We start from the raw sequence: 12,521 nt of genomic DNA, 5'->3' as shown, positions 1-12,521 counted from the left end.
GCGAAGGGGCTTGTGTAACTCAATGAAGCTATAAGCTATGCCATGCAGGGCCACCGAAGACGGACAGGTCATAGCAGAGAGTTCTGACAAAATGTGATCCACTGGAGAAGGAAATGGCAAACCACTCCAGTATCTTTGCCATGAAAACCCCATGGACAGTACTAAAAGGCAAAAAGATATGACACTGGAAGATAAGCCCCTCAGGTCGGAAGGTGTCCAATATGCTACTAGGGAAGAGCAGAGGGCTAGTACTAGTAGCGCCAGAAAGAATGAAGCGACTGGGCCAAAGCTGAAAGGATGCTCAGCTGTGGATATATCTGGTGCTGAAAGGAAAGTCCGATGCTGTAAAGATTTTTTCTCCATAGGAACCTGGAATGTAAGATCCATGAATCAAGGCAAGCTAGACGTAGTCAAAAAAGAGATGACAAGACTGAACATCGACATCTTAGGAATCAGCGAACTAAAATGGACAGGAATGGGTGAATTTAACTCAGATGACCATCAGGTATACTACTGTGGGCAAGAATCCCTCAGAAGAAATGGAGTAGCCTTCATAGTCAATAAAAGAATAGGAAAAGCAATACTGGGATACAATCCCCAAAATGACAGAATGATCTCAATTCGAATCCAAGGCAAACCATTCAATATCACAGTAGTCCAAATCTATGCCCCAACCACTGGTGCTGAAGAGGATGAAATTGACCGGTTCTATGAAGCCCTACAGCACCTTATAGAATTAACACCAAAAAATGATGTCCTTATCATCATGGGGGATTGGAATGCTAAGGTAGGAAGCCAAAAGATAACCGGAATAACAGGCAAGTTTGGCCTTGGAGTACAAAATGAAGCAGGGCACAGGCTAATAGAATTTTGTCAAGAGAATACGATGGTCATAACAAACACTCTTTTCCAACAACCCAAGAGACGGCTCTACACATGGACATCACCAGACGGTCAACATAGAAATCAGATTGACTATGTACTCTGCAGCCAAAGATGGAGAAGCTCTATACAGCCAGTAAAAACAAGACCAGGAGCTGACTGTGGCTCAGATCATGAGCTTCTCGTTGCAAAATTTAGGCTTAAATTAAAAAAAGTAGGGAAAAGCACTATGCCACTCAGGTATGAACTAAATCATATTCCTGATGAATATACAGTAGAGGTGACAAATAGATTTAAGGAACTGGATCTGATAGACAGAGTGCCTGAAGAACTATGGATGGAAGTTCGCAACATTGTACAAGAGGTAGCAACTAAAACCATCCCAAAGAAAAAGAAATGCAAGAAAGCAAAATGGCTGTCTGAGGAAGCTTTGCAAATAGCTGAGGAAAGAAGGGAAGCGAAAGGCAAAGGAGAAAGAGAAAGATACACCCAATTGAATGCAGAATTCCAGAGAATAGCTAGAAGAGATAAGAATGCCTTCTTAAATGAACAGTGCAAAGAAATAGAAGAAAACAACAGAATAGGGAGGACCAGAGATCTCTTCAAGAAAATTGGAGATATGAAGGGAACGTTTCATGCAAAGATGGGCATGATAAAGGACCAAAATGGCAGGGACCTAACAGAGGCAGAAGAGATTAAGAAGAGATGGCAAAACTACACAGAAGAACTATACAAGAATGAGCTTAACATCCCAGATAACCACAATGAGATGGTCACTGACCTCGAACCAGACATCCTAGAATGTGAAGTGAAATGGGCCTTAGAAAATCTGAGCAACAACAAAGCTAGTGGAGGTGACAGTATTCCAGCTGAGCTATTCAAAATCTTAAAAGACGATGCAGTAAAAGTGCTACACTCAATTTGCCAGCAAATTTGGAAAACTCAACAGTGGCCACAGGATTGGAAAAGGTCAGTTTACATTCCAATTCCAAAGAAAGGCAATGCCAAAGAATGTTCAAACTATCGCACCATTGCACTCATTTCACATGCTAGTAAAGTTATGCTTAAAATCCTACAAGCTAGACTCCAGCAGTATGTGGATCGAGAACTACCAGAAGTACAGGCAGGATTTCGAAGAGGCAGAGGAACTAGAGATCAAATTGCCAACATACACTGGATCATGGAGAAAGCTAGGGAGTTCCAGAAAAACATCTACCTCTGCTTCATTGACTATGCTAAAGCCTTTGATTGTGTGGATCAGAACAAATTGTGGCAAGTTCTTAAAGAGATGGGAATACCAGACCATCTTATTTGTCTCTTGAGAAACCTATATGCGGGTCAAGAAGCAACAGTGAGAACTGGACACGGAACCACTGATTGGTTCAAAATTGGAAAAGGAGTCCGGCAAGGCTGTATACTGTCACCCTGCCTATTTAACTTATATGCAGAGCACATCATGAGAAAGGCAGGGCTAGATGAAACAAAAGTTGGAATTAAGATTGCTGGAGAAATATCAACAACCTAAGATATGCAGATGATACCACGCTAATGGCAGAAAATGAAGAGGAACTAAAGAGCCTCTTGATGCGGGTGAAGAAGGAGAGTGCAAAAGTTGGCTTGAAACTCAACATTAAGAAAACCAAAATCATGGCATCCGGCCCTCTCAATTCCTGGCAAATAGATGGGGAAGAAATGGAGGTAGTGACAGATTTTATTTTTCTGGGCTCCAAGATCACCTCAGATGGGGACTGCAGCCAAGAAATTAAAAGACGCTTGCTCCTGGGGAGGAAAGCTATGGCAAATCTAGACAGCATACTAAAAAGCAGAGACATCACCCTGCCAACAAAAGTGCGTATAGTCCAGGCCATGGTTTTCCCAGTTGCAATGTATGGCTGTGAAAGTTGGACCATAAGAAAGGATGAGCGCCAAAGAATTGAGGCCTTTGAACTATGGTGCTGGAGAAGCCTCCTGCGAGTCCCTTGGACTGCAAGGCGTTCAAACCGGTCAGTCCTACAAGAGATCAACCCCGACTGCTCTTTAGAAGGCCAGATCCTGAAGTTGAAACTCAAATACTTTGGCCACCTAATGAGAAGGACTCACTGGAGAAGGGCCTAATGCTGGGAAAGATTGAGGGCAATAGAAGAAGGGGACGACAGAGAATGAGATGGCTGGATGGAGTCACTGAAGCAGTAGGTGCGAACTTAAATGGACTCCAGAAGATGGTAGAGGACAGGAAGACCTGGAGGAACATTGTCCATGGGGTCGCGATGGGTCGGACACGACTTCGCAATTAACAACAACAACAACAATAGTAGGGGTGCTTCCGTGGATTGATTGAATTTTAAGAAGAAATAGATTAAACTAAATTTGTTATATCATGTGAAGAAATAGAGGGGGGAATTTTTTTTTCTTTTTTTAAGGTATTAATTTTAGTTATATATATATATGACTTGTTTTGCTATGATTGATCACCCTTTCACCACGGTTTTTTCCTGAGCACTTTGATGTTAAAATTAAAAAAAACAATAAAATGTGTATTAAAAAAAAAAACCTTTTTTTTTTTTAATCAAGATCTTACATTGCCTAAAAAAAAAAAAAAACCTTGGACTTCCGGTGGTTAAGGCGGTGGAGATGGCGGCTACTTTGTAGCCGTCCTCCTGAGACGGTGTCAGATCCGCGGAGCACAGCGTTCATCAGCTGGCCCGCGGCTCGCAATCCTCTTCCCGGGCGAAGGGAAGGGGTAGAGATCGCATGAATAGAGGTAGAACCTCTTAACCTTCCCTGGATTTTTATTTTAGGGGGGTAGAAAGAGTGCTCCCTCGGAGTTCATTGCCTTCTCCGCCTCTCAGCTGTCTTTGTTTCTTCGGAAACAAAGCGAAACGCCGCTACCATCTCCGTATTTAAAGTAACCGTGAGTAATTTTAAACCGGACAGAACTGTTTAAAGGATTTTATTTATAGTTTAGCTTTATTTTATTTTTTTTTAGTTTACTTAGTTTATTTAGTATGTGCTGATTTTTTTTTATTTTTTGAGCTTTCTTTTTTTTTCTCGCGGGCGGAAAAGTGAGAGTGAAAGTAAAATGGCGTTTTGAAAGTTTTTTTTTCCTTTGAAAGACGGACTGGCTGAACTGTTGCTTAATACTGCTTTCCTTTTTATTTTTTTTATTATTTTTTGGGAGTTTTTAAATTGATTCTATTTTATTCTATTTTACCTTATTTTTAATTTTTTGGATTTTTTATTTTCTATTGGTATTTTTATGAAGAAAGAAAGATAAATTAAAATGGCTTCAAAACGGCAACCAGTTACTACAGCTCCTAAGGTAACTTCTTCTCCTGCTACTTCTACTGTGCAACAACAACTTAAAATAATACCCTCAGTGCAGCAACCTAAAACTACTCCACCTTCACCTCCCCCATCTGGCACATCAGCACAAGACATTAAAGAAATAATGGTAAATGCTGTATCACAGTTTAGGGAGGAAATGAAGCAACTTTTGGAACAGAATAAATCTGAAAGCAAGGAAGAAATGAAGAAAGAGATGAAGGAGCTTTTAGAACAAAATAATACTATTTTGAGGGATGACATACTTTTAGCTTTATCTGGAGTGGCCTCAGTGGTCGTGAAGCTGGATTCTAGAGTGGAGGAAATTGAAGAAACAGTAGAACTTTTGGATTATAAATTCCAAGATATGCAGAAAAAAGTGGAAACTTCACAAGATGATATTCTCATGTTCCAGTACAGACAGATGGAATATGCTTTGAGAATAAGAGGCCTGAAAGAAGATAAAACCCAAGACTTGATGGAAATGGTGATTAATGACTTGGCTGTTATTTTGAATATAGATAAAGATGAGTTACGTGGGGAAGTGGAAAGAATTTATAGAGTTAATTCTTGGATTGCAAAACAGAAGAATCTGCCTAGAGATGTGGTGATATATTTTGCTAAGAAGTCTTTGAGAAATCAGATTCTGCAAATTTTTTACAATAAAAGATTTCAGATTGCTGCCCAAGATATTATTATTTTAAAGGAAATTCCACCTAAAATTTTAAGAAGCAGAAAAGATTTTGCTTTTCTAGCAAATGAACTTAAAGCAAGACTGATGCCATTTAGATGGGAGATTCCGATGGGTATTGTTTTGAGCCATGCGGGGACACGTTATAGACTTAACACAGTTGTTAAAGCTAAGGAATTTTACAAAACAGTCCTGGGTGCAGGCTCACCTTTGCCCATGATGCACAAAGTCCTGAGTGATAAAGAGATGGAACAGAAACCTGAAGGTACAGGTGCAACGACTGCTGGACAGGTGGTATGGATGTCTCAAGCAGAGGTTAAAGAACAGAGAATGACCCGTGCAGCACATAAACGTAAAGAAAAAGAACAACAGAAAAAAGAAAAAGAAATTAAAGAATCTACTCAGCAAATTGTCTCAATGCCGGTGGGAGGAGCAAGACCCAAAAGCTCTGCAACATACTCTTCAGTAGCAGAATTTGAGGGGATCTTCTCCAGGCTCAAGGCCAAGGGAGATGGCAAAGCTCCTGACCTGGAATGTTAATGGATTAAATATTCCTCAAAAGAGAAAAAAAATCTACCATTATTTAAAGCAACACAACAATGATATTATCTGCTTGCAAGAAACTCATATTACATCTAAAGACCAAAAATACTTAAACAATCCTCGTTTGGGATCTCATTTTGTATCTCCCGCCCCTGGGAAAAAAGGGGGTGTGGTAATTTATGTTAAGCAGAATTTATCTGCTATCCTGTTAGAATCAGATCCTCATGGAAGATATGTTATGCTTGAACTTGGTTTATATGGCAAGAAAATTCTTATTGTGGGGCTGTATGCACCAAACCAGCAACAGGAGCAATTCTACAGGTTGCTACATCAGAAAATAACCTTGTTGGACTATAGATCTGTGATTTTAATGGGAGACTGGAATGGTGTCTTAGATATACAAAAGGACAAAAAAGGCTCTTCTACTTTTTTTAAACAGGCTAAACTACCTAAAGCCTTCTTTGACATGAAAGAAGATTGGGAATTGAGAGACTATTGGCGTGAACGTAACCAAGAAGAAAGGGACTTTACCTTCTTCTCAGATAGACACCAATCTTTCTCAAGAATTGATTTTTTTTTGATCACAACAGATTTATACAACAGGGTGAAGAATGTAAAAATTTTTCCTAGGACATTGTCTGATCATAGTCCAGTTTGGATGGAACTGTTTGCTGAGAAAGAAGACAGGAGATCCTGGAGGGTGAATGAGAATTTATTTAAACAAGAAAAAAATGTCCACAAACTAAAGGAATGTTTAAAGGAATATTTTGCTTTAAATATGAATAAGGGAACATCAATGTCAATGGTGTGGGATGCAAGTAAAGCTTTTATGCGTGGTATTTTGATAAAAATGAATAACTTGCATAGACAGAAACAGATTCAGAAACGTAAAGATTTAGAAGAGGAGATTAAATTAAAAGAGAAACTCCTAATTTCAAATCCTTTAGATGAAAAGGTGAAAGGAGCTATAAAACTGTTAAAAACACAATTTAACATGTTGATGGCTGATCAAGCTGCAACCAATTTACTATTTATGAAACAAAATACATTTTGTAATGCTAATAAACCAGGGAGATGGTTGGCTTATCAGTTAAGAAAGAAACAGAAACAGAGGAATATAGATAAAATAAATTATAATGGTAAATTGGTTTATCAGAAAGAATTGATTAAGAAATCTTTTTTAGAATACTACCAAAAATTATACAAGAGTACTAATATTCAAACTACAGATATAAACAATTATTTAGGTAAAGTTAATTTTTCTAAATTAACAGAAGATCAGGAAAAAGAGATTAATGGTTTAATTACTAAGGAAGAAATTGTTACAGCTATTAAACAATTGAAATTGGGCAAAGCGCCGGGTACGGATGGGTTGACATCTATTTATTATAAAACTCTAGTAGAAGAGATGACTCAACCGTTGTGTGAATTGTTTAATAACTTATTACAGGGGTTAGAGATCCCTCCATCTTGGCGTAATGCATTTATATCACTGATTCCAAAAGACAATCAAGATCTTACATTGCCTAAAAATTATAGGCCTATATCTCTTTTAAATGTGGATTATAAAATTTTTGCAAAAATTTTAGCCAACAGGCTTATGGGGATCTTGCAGCAGCTTATACATAAGGATCAATCGGGTTTTATAACTGGAAGGTATATGAAAAATAATGTCAGACAAATCATTAACTTATTAGAGTATTTAGAAAAGAATAACCAAGTCTCTGCAGGCCTGATATTTTTGGATGCTGAAAAAGCCTTTGACCAAGTGAATTGGCAGTTTATGTTATGTTTAATTAAGGAGATGAATTTTGGACAAAATATATTACAAGTATTATCTAATATATATCAAAAACAGACTGCTCAACTTATTGTAAATGGGGGTTTGTCAGAGGCTTTTGTAATAGAAAAAGGTACAAGACAGGGATGCCCGTTATCTCCGTTATTGTTCGTTTTAACATTGGAAATTTTGTTGATTAAAATTCGGGAGTCTCAAGAAATAAAAGGAATAGAAATTAATAAAAAAGAATATAAATTAAGAGCCTTTGCAGATGACTTGGTTGTTACTTTGTCTCAACCTACTTGTTCGGTGGTAAAATTATTACAATTGATCCAACAATATGGACGTGTTTCTGGTTTTAAAATTAATAATAATAAGACTAAAATATTAGCTAAAAATATGACTAATGGTGATAAACAGGTTCTAGTTAAGTTAACAGACTTTGAAATTGTTGATAAGGTAAAATATTTGGGGGTTATATTATCTGCTTCCAATGCAAAATTGTATAAAAATAATTATGAAAAGCTGTGGACGGAGGTACAGAAGGATTTAAAAAATTGGAACAATTTACAGTTATCCCTTATGGGTAGAATTGCAGTTATTAAAATGAATGTCCTGCCAAAGTTTATTTTTCTGTTTCAAATGTTACCTATTTTAAAGAGTGATCGTAATTTAGATGAATGGCAAAAAGGTATTAATAAATTTGTTTGGGCAGGGAAAAAACCAAGGGTGAAACTTAAAATAATGCAAGATTTTCGTGAGAGAGGCGGACTCAAGGTACCAAATATGAAATTGTATTATGATGCTGTAGTATTAACATTGATCAGCGATTGGGTGAATTTAACAAATATAGAAATACTTCATTTGGAAGGTTGGGACTTACTTTTTGGATGGCATGCCTATTTAATATTTAATAAAAAAGTGGATTGGGTTTTTAAGTCTCATATTATAAGAATCTCTTTGCTTAGAGTATGGAGGAAGTATTATAAATGTGATTTTAAAATACCATTATGGGCTATACCTCGGCATGCCATAGAAGGCATAAGGAAAGGGGTTAATATGGATATGGTCTCTTATGCACAGTTACTTAGATGGGATGGCCAAGACTGGCAGTTAAAATCTTTGGAAGAATTAACACATGAAAATCTAATTTATTCATGGTTCCAATATAGACAAATAGTGGATAGATGGAAGATGGATTGTAAAATGGGCTGGCTCAGAGAAGATGAAATTCTTCTAAAACAAGTAAGAGATCAAAGGCCAACCCATATAAAGAGAGTTTATGGGGTTTTAGTGGAATTGGATTCAGAATCTGAATTAGTTAAAGATTGTATGATTAAATGGGCACAGAATATTGGTGAATCGATTTCAATGGATACTTGGGAACTTATTTGGATAAGAAATGTTAAATTCACACAAGCGCAAAATTTAAGAGAGAATTTTTATAAGATGTTTTATAGATGGCACCTTGATCCAAAGAAAATGTCCATTATGTACCCTAATTTACAGCCGAAATGCTGGAGATGTGGATACTTGGATGCTACTTATTATCATATCTGGTGGACGTGTAAGCATATAAAAGCTTTTTGGATTAAGATATGGTGGAATATTCAAAGAATTTTTAGAAAGAGGGTAAAATTTACTCCGCAATTATTTTTATTAGGTATCGTTATTGATTGTGATGCTAAGGAGGTTATATTGATGTTAAATTTGATTACAGCCGCTAGGCTGTTAATAGGACAATATTGGAAGAAGGAATCCTTGCCTACTTTACAAGAGTGGTTTTATAAAGTTTCGTATTTGGCAGAAATGGCAAAGATTTCGGCTTTTTTAAAGGAGCAATCTCAAGAGAAATTTTTTGCGGTATGGGAAAAATGGATAAATTTTATACAACATAATTTGGATATGGAAAAATATTATTTAGCTTTTCTATAACTTGTAATGATTGTTTTTTTTTTTTCTTTCTTTCTTCTTTTTTTTTACGCTTTATGTATTATTATTCATATACTTTTTTATATATGTTTTATTTTTCGTCTACCTTTTTCTTTTTTTCTTTCTCTCTCTTTTTTCTTTTTCCTTTTTTCCTCTTTTTTTTTTAGTATATATTATTCACTTTAAAGCTTATGTTATGTATATTATTATTATATATATTATGATTACGATTTTTATTATTATTATTAATTATTTTATAAATTGTAAACGTTATTTTTAAAATTTGTTAAATAATCCTATATTCAGTTCTGGGAAGTCGGGGGGGGGAGGGTGGGGTGGTTTGGGAGGGGGGGGGTGGATGTTTATCTGTAAAATTTCTGAAAAAATTCAATAAAAAAAAAAAAAACCTTGTGATTGCTTGTTCTCCAGACCTCAGCCCTTCAATAATAGGGCTACATCGACTGCAGGCCCTTGGTAAAAAAACATCTTGATTGTATTATATTAGACACTGCTATGTTAATGTGCCGATTGTGGTATCCTGAAGTACTTTGTTTCTGAAATATATTCCAGATATTCAGAGGAGTATATTTGTTCTATTTCCTGTCCTCTTTGTGCACTTTTGATCTCTTGCCAGAAATAATCACTTTCAATGTTTGATTCCCGATTTCACTCTTTAGCAGAAATTACTCATTTTGACCAGCAGCCCATTAAAATGATTCTGCTTCAGAAGAATTATGTAGTACCCTTTTGCTGAGAACAACCAATAAAAAGGAATAAAATGCCTCATAAGTGAGCTGCCTCTGGCAGCTAAGAAGTCATCATGGATACACATTTAGTTAATTATCAGCATTGCCCAAGATAGATTAGGATAATGACAGACAGTTAGGTCTAGTGGTTAGGGCACCAGGCTAAAACAGGGAGACTATAAAATCTAGTTCTCCCTTATGTATGAAAGCCACCTGAGTGACTTTGGGCCACTCGTTCAGATTGTCTCTTAGCATAACTAACTTCACAGGGTTGTTGTTGTGAAGAAAATAGGAGGACGAAGGAGTATTAGGAATGTTCATCATCTTGAATTATTTATAAAAAATTAAGGCAGGATAAAAAAATGTTATTGATTTCAATTGAATGTTTACCAGCTACTCCATTCCCCCTTGTTTCTCAGCTGCTTCCAAGCAACATTTTCTATGCCATGCCCAGCCCTTGTGGACACACTATGTTAAATCACATCTTGACCTGCTCACCAGCAATTAGTGTATTTTGTTGTCGAGCCTGTTCCAAAAGCAGGACATGTTGAAGCAAGGAAGCGTGCCCATGATTATTGGTCTCTCCCTCAAGAGCAACCCCCAGAAGGCAACTGGGAATAGATGACATGCTGAGGAACTTGCTTGTCAAGGCACCTCCCTGGCGCAATGACTGGATGCTCTGGCGCTCTGCTTCTTGCTGTGTGGTTAGATTTGGGGAGGCCTAATGGAAAGAGAGACAAAGAGGGCTTTTAGATCTCGTAGGTCCAGATGGGAGATACAATAAAGTAAAATATAAAGTAGGAAAAAATGAAAAAATATGAAATTAAGAGGTAAAAGTGCAAAAGCAAAGAAAGAAAAAGAAACAAAGTGGCTTCTAATTTCCTTTATAGCATTCAAAAGCATTTTCACTGCAAAATACACACTCACTGTCCCCTTCATCCATTTTAAACTTTCTTACATCATCTCCTTATTAATCTTTTTGCCAGAAGTTCTTATAAGTCTTTAAAACTTTTTTCTCTTTATTCCTTAGTAATCCAGAAAAAATGATAACCCACCAAGTGGAATATTATCCTGCCACAAAGAAAAAAAATATCTTTAGCTATAAATTAATTAGTTCCAAAAGTGATTAAGAAATGAGGACTGGGCAAAGTTTATGATTCTCGTTGAGATAGTGAAGAGTTCTTGAAGTCCAGGAATATCTTGGAGCTACAAAATCCACATTCCTGTCTTAACCTGATTAATACTATGAATGTTTCATCTTTTAGTGTGCATTACTATAATCATTCTAGATGTTCAATAAATGGAAGGACGAGATGAGTTTAATGAAGAAATATATAGAAAACTACACCCTTCCTATTATATCCCATAAATTCATCAAAAATATTAACCAGATTCTGCAGAGCTCTGGAAAGGTCTACACCTTGCAGTAAGTTTAGGAAAACATGATGTTGAAGAAGGTCCAGGTATGGAAATAATGTCTTTGGATATTTTTAGCCTCATTAAGATATCACTGGATACCCAATTTAAATTCCCAGCCACATCTATAGTTAATCCGATCCATTATCTCCCCCTATTTGATCTCTCTGCTTCTGCCATTTGCCTTGTACTTACTTCATATTGGAAGTAGAGTTCCATTCTACTTTTTGTAAAGCTCCATATGTACTAATTGTAATTATAGTGATTTTATGAACAAGAACTATTGCAGCAGCAATAGGAAAACTCAAGCTCCAGAAACTTCACTGATTTGAAACATTTTTTTTTCCTTTCCCTTCATTGTTAATTTAAAATGTTAATTAGGGGAAATGACTGAATAAATGATTAAAATCTTGATACATTTTAAACTTTCATTTTGATTATGTTTAAAATTTTAATTTGAAAAATATTGGAGCAAATCTCTTGCAGCCGTACTCACATTGAGGTGTGAATTTGTGACTGTGACAGTTGCCTGGAGTCCTAAGGAGATATTGGGCAATGATGGAGAAGTGTATAGACTGAGTTGGTTAGCTGATCCATCCACATTAACAGCTTGGTGTTGGGGCAACATCTATATAAAAGGAAAAAAAGGATTAGGAACAAGAGGGAGCAGTAGATAAGATAACAGAGATAAATAAGAATATGTAATATATAGCAGGAAGAAAAAAACCTTGTTATTCTCCCAACTCTTTAATATGACCTCATTAACAAGGCAAGACAGAGCAGAGATCCTGGGATATACTGTAAAAACCAAAAATAATTATTTTCTTATTTTATATATATTATATCCAAGAAACAAAATAATAAACAGCTGAGGGATCAATGTCCCTGAATAATAGTCAGTTAACATACCATCTGGAAATCTGGAGCTATGCTGGCCAGGAATTATGGGATTTATAGTGTAATACATCTAGCCAGGCAGAATTAATAAGACTGGTATAAGCATTTCCTTTTCAATTATTCTCTACTAATCAGAACAGATTTACATATGCTTGATAATCTAAAATTAGCTCAATAAGAAATTAAAGTTGTGAGTTCTGATATCAAAAGTCATCAAGAAAACAAAGATTAAAACTCCCCAATTCTTTTCAGAGAAACTTTACCCACAAAGGAAATTAAATTATGTGCCAAAACTGGACTGGATTGAATCTCT

The 12,521-nt window shown here is 36.2% G+C and overlaps 1 protein-coding gene across 6 annotated transcripts in view; it reads right to left on the bottom strand.

The window, feature by feature from the left end:
- The window catches only part of HDAC5 (histone deacetylase 5), a 152,113-nt gene that overhangs the window by 36,235 nt on the left and 103,357 nt on the right, over positions 1–12,521 (bottom strand). For all 6 annotated transcript variants that reach the window (XM_039355851.1, XM_039355852.1, XM_039355853.1 and 3 more), the window contains 2 exons: positions 11,808–11,939; positions 10,394–10,616 (listed from right to left, as the gene is read on the bottom strand). In XM_039355851.1, the coding sequence (XP_039211785.1) occupies positions 10,394–10,616; positions 11,808–11,939 (355 nt within the window). The remainder of the gene's footprint in view (positions 1–10,393; positions 10,617–11,807; positions 11,940–12,521) is intronic.

Source organism: Crotalus tigris, unplaced genomic scaffold (assembly GCF_016545835.1).
Source record: "Crotalus tigris isolate CLP2741 ecotype Arizona unplaced genomic scaffold, ASM1654583v1 scf7180000018762.419966263:882430, whole genome shotgun sequence".
Lineage (NCBI taxonomy): Eukaryota > Metazoa > Chordata > Lepidosauria > Squamata > Viperidae > Crotalus > Crotalus tigris.
This window is presented reverse-complemented; position numbering and strand designations above follow the sequence as displayed.